Raw genomic sequence first — 5,032 nt, forward strand, 5'->3', positions numbered from 1 at the left:
TTAATATTATATATGTACATATATATATATATATAGATTCATATATATATATATATATATATATATATTCTATATATACGTACATACATATTTGATTCTATATATACGTACACACATATTTATCTATTTATATATTTATACATATCTACATATATACAACTATACATTTATACACCTATACACATACAATTATAGACATATACTTGTATATACATATACACATAGACATATCACATATACACATACATATATGCAAGGAACAAGATATATTTTTTGGGTGATAGCGATTTGTAGAGTTGATTGGGCTGGTCGATTTGTTTTCATATCTATATACTGAATTTAGTTAACATCTCCATTAACGACGCATGTTGGATTCGCGACAAATTTATTGATGTATTTTCTACAGGACTTCCTTCGCGTAATATAGTTACATGCCAGTAGATGTAACATATTCGAGTGCGATCCAATAGAGAGTGCGCTTCGTATGAGTTACTTATAACATTTGGCACAAGGAGTCATGGCATCTACTGAACTAATAAGACTGGGCGGCGTAGTGCCTTTCTGACCACAAGCTACTCCACTGGCGTCACTATCCACTTTGCGGTGATATTTCTTCCCGTTTCCAATCTTATACCGGGCTTCAGCTGTATTAGGCACAACCACATTTCGACCTGAAGAATTCACCGTTACCTGAATATTCTCTGTGTTGACCACCGTCGCTCTTGTGGCCTGCCTTGAGCGAGTGTTCGGGTACGAATCGGTCCACTCAGGCAGTACAGGGACGTGCACCTGAACGCTCTGATCGACCCGTTCAACAGTTGATGCAGATATCGCAGCAGCCCTCGTACTGTGTGCTCGTGTGTTAGGGTATGTAGTACTGGTTGTTGTAGAAACTGAAGATGGATAGCATTTCGAGCAAGGTTTCATCGTTCCCGTTGATGTCACCTCGATAGGCAATGTACTGCCCGTCGAACCACACGCCACTCCGTCATCGTTGATGGAAACTTTGCGATGGTACGATTTTCCGTTTTCGATCCTATAGATGACTGAGGCTGCATCTTGTACAGTCATAACACCGTTTACAAAAGAACTATCCCCTACAACACCCGTCGGTTCTCTACTGTTCGTACTTGAACGTGTGCTAGGGTAAGCATTAGACACCTGGAGCGGGTTCCGGTCGCTCGACTGTGTGTTGCGAACGAGACCGCTCGTAAGCTCTATATTGGTGAGAGTAGATATCGTACCATCGCTGGCAATAAGTGCTTGTGTGCTGGGATTTGAAGTACTTTGTGATTCTTTAAAGGAAACATCATAACATTTTGAACAAGGCTTCATCGCACCCAACGATGTCACCTGAACAGGTGCTTTGCCGCCTCTCTGACCACACGCTACTCCTTTACCGTCAATGGTAAGTTTGCGGTGATACATATTCCCTTTGCCGATTCTATACTTGGCCAAAGCTACATCTTGTACACCTGTGGTCTCAATTGCAATGGGCAGATTTGAAGTGCTAGTTGTTGTAGAAACGGAAGATTTATAGCATTTCGAGCAAGGCTTCATCGTCCCCGTTGATGTCACCTCGATAGGCGATATACTGCCCGTCGTACCACACGCCACTCCGTCATCGTTGATTGAAACTTTGCGGTGGTATGTGTTTCCGTTGCCGATCTTAAAGATAGTCGAGGCTGCATCATGTACAGTAATAAAACTATCCCCAACAATACCAGTGTTAGGGTAGGCATTAGACACCTGGGGCAAGTTCCGGTCGCCCGAGTGTGTGTTCTGAACGAGACCACTCGTAATCTCTGTATTGGTGGGACTAAATATCGGACTATTACTGGCAATAATCGCTTGTGTGTCGAGATTTGTAGTGTTTTGTGCTTCTATAAAAAGAGCATCATAACATTTTGAACACGGCTTCATTGTTACCAGTGATGCCACCCGAACAGCCGCCGTACCGCCTCTTTGACCGCATGCAACTACACTATCGTTAACCGATAATTTACGGTGGTATGATTTCCCTTTTCCTATCTTATATTTAAACAAGCTTGTATCTGTTGAATTTTGTGCACCTGATGTGTCAATTGCATGACTAGTGCTCTGTGCAGTGATCGTCAGTGCCGTTCCGGCCTGATCCGAGGGTGCGATCGCATGATTAACGTCGTTTCCAGGCAGTGTGGGATAGCATCGTTGGCAGGGTGTAAGCTTCAATTGCAAAGCTTCATCCGCGCTCATACAGGAGGTCCAACCTTCGCCACAGCTGGTTAGATGTTCGCCCAGAGCATTCTTATTTTGCCTGTGGTAGCTTAGGTTCGTTCCAACGCGGTATACCCGTGCATCGTGTAGACCTGCGTGATTTGAGTACACCTGAACAGTACCTAAATTACTCTGAACAGAGTCTATACCTCCCTGTACAACTTGATCGCTTATCCCATTATATGTCCTGGAAACTGGACATTGACGAATACCAGCTGAATCGAGCATCATGACAGCTTCGTCGTCATCTACATCAACCGACGCACAAGACTTGCGTTCGCCTGCTCTGTGATCATTGCTGGTAAAAATCGCTTCATCGTCCGATAACGTGGTAACCATATAATCACCTGTCTCCATTCTACGCATTTCGATGTACTACTTATTGAACTGGATTGTATGATTGTGCAAACCTATGTCCTCGAATGCACCCGTTGATGTTTCAAGAAGGTGTTATTGTGTATATACAGATTTTTACCCGCTACTTAAATAACAAGCGATGCTTTCGAAGTGTGACATTTATAGAGATGGTTAGAAGTTTCATGTGTATTTATTTATGATGCAATATTACGTGCACCACTGCTTGCAGTCACACGGTTCAAATGTGTAGACTGGAGAGTGGAGACCGTCCCAGACCATGTCTGTAGAGAAAACAAAAATAGGTTATTTTTCCGTCGTAGGTTTATATTCAAAAAGAATAAAATCTTTTTATATATCAATCTCTATGTACGTTTATATATATTTATTTGACAGTAGAAGTCTCGATGAATTTTTTGTCTTTTTATAAAACAAAAATATTTTCACCTTCTCCCGTAGCTTTTTTTTAATTTAAACTACAAGTCAAAAAAAAACATGAAAACGCCCCTTTTTGTTTATTTTCTAAATATTTATTTTGTAAATAATATATTTTTATACTATCTGACTCTGTGATTTAAAAAAAAAATCATATACGCTTACGAGACATCGAGAATTTACGAGAGGTTCTCAGATTTGAATTTAAAATTTAAAGAAAACTCTCACCAGGTCATTTCACGACTATAAATGTATATTTAGAAAAGAAAAGAAGAAAATGTTCAATACACAGAGATGTTCTATTTATATATTGATTTAAAAAAAGTTTTTTTTGTTTTTACAACATTAGTATAAAAATTCTTCTTGGAATGTTCGGCGTTCGGCGTTCGGCAACCGGACATCGGGAAATCTGTTCCGGTGTTCGGCAACAGGCAAGTGATCTAGAGTAAGGTGTAACCTTCAACCAGGTCCCAGGATTCCAGGGCAACTGGGAAGCCCTGCAGGAATTCCGAATTCGACAATTCGTCGATGGCAAAATAGTCAAAGAGCTGCAACTCTGCAACAGCCCAACGGCAAACCAAAATTTAAAATTTAAAATATTACTCTTACTATGTAAATTTTAAATATGTACATACATAGTGTACTATGTGAAACTTGAAACGTTGTTAGTTTGAAACACAGGATCTATTTAATATTTATCTAGAGTAATCGACGCAACTACGAATTCGCAAGTAGTTCTTTATTTGTTATTTGTTATTTTTCTAAATGATTTTGTTCTTTTTTTTTAAAACAAGATACTTCATAGCGTTCTAAAAAAAGTTAAAACCAATATATACATAAAAACCTTTTTTTCAAGACCATCTATTTAATAAAATATAGAGATAAAATTTACGATGTTTCATTATATTCTGGAGGCTACTCCGGAGGCCTGGAACTTGAACTGGACAGAGGAATCATCACTCCAGGTTGAGACTTCAGAGTTCAGAGTTCAGAGTTCAGACTACCACTGGAGAAGTGGAGAGTGAGAAAACTCAGAAAAAAGTTTGACTTTAAAAGACAAAGAGAGCACTGTATAGTGGAGAGAGTTAGTTGTGCGGCCAGGGATGAGGGACCAGACTCCAGAGTCCAGAGGACTAGGACTGCAGGACAGTACGACTCCCTCTACGCTCTCTTTCAGTCTGTCTTTCTCTCTAAATATGTAGACATTGTAAATAGAGTGAGCATGTATTGTGTAGACTGTAGGCTCTTCTTGTAAATAGAGAGGAGAGAGAGAGATTGAGAGAGGGCGAAGTGGGTAAAAGCGCTGAAGCCTCGAAGTGATTTGCAGCTGCGCAACAAATCACAATGACAAATAATGGTGAATAAACATTGGCTGTGTTTGTTTTGAAGAAAAAAACCCCTTGTTCATCAGGCATCAGGGATGATCAGCCACAAATGTGATTGTAGATTGGAATATAAAAGGTAATAGTGTTTGCAATAAAGCACTCAAACAGAGCGAGACTACTACTACCGATTCACCACTATTGAGACAATGCTCACCACTACCAAATCAAAACAAGACGGATCCGATGAGGGATATGTCGGTACTCCAACTAACTCACCACCAGTGGTGTGTCAAGACAAAACATTGTCCACCAGTACCGACACTGGGCACGGCGTGATCGATGAAGCTTACGGCGATACTCTATCCATCTCACCATCTGCGATGCGTCGAGACGCTGCGGAGCAACCGACGGTGCTTGAACAGATTATCAAGCTCGCTACAGATCAGGATTTGGAGCGGAAGAAACTTAGCGAGAAGTTGGCTATCACGGCCAAGAATCTGAAGGACATGACTGAGAGGTGGAAACAAATAACCAAGGATCTAGCGGACACAAAGAAGAAGTTGGCAGACACGACTGAGACGTCGGATAAAACGACCAAGGATCTAATGGAGACAACCAAGAAGTTGGATAAATCGACCAAAGATCTAGCGGACACGCATGAG

General features: G+C 40.7%; 1 protein-coding gene and 1 pseudogene across 2 annotated transcripts; one reads left to right on the forward strand and one right to left on the reverse strand.

Moving 5' to 3' along the window:
- Window positions 1-489: 489 nt before the first annotated feature.
- On the reverse strand, window positions 490-2,622 carry SARC_06371 (hypothetical protein; the record flags this gene model as incomplete). The annotated part of the gene is made up of 1 exon (XM_014299728.1): window positions 490-2,622. One exon carries the CDS (start codon window positions 2,620-2,622, stop codon window positions 490-492), a length of 2,133 nt encoding a protein of 710 aa, XP_014155203.1.
- A 1,882-nt stretch (window positions 2,623-4,504) lies between these two features.
- On the forward strand, window positions 4,505-4,880 carry SARC_06372 (hypothetical protein; annotated as a pseudogene; the record flags this gene model as incomplete). Its single annotated transcript has 1 exon — window positions 4,505-4,880.
- Between the last annotated feature and the right edge of the window lie 152 nt (window positions 4,881-5,032).

Source organism: Sphaeroforma arctica, assembly GCF_001186125.1.
Source record: "Sphaeroforma arctica JP610 unplaced genomic scaffold supercont1.452, whole genome shotgun sequence".
NCBI classification, from domain to species: domain Eukaryota; class Ichthyosporea; order Ichthyophonida; genus Sphaeroforma; species Sphaeroforma arctica.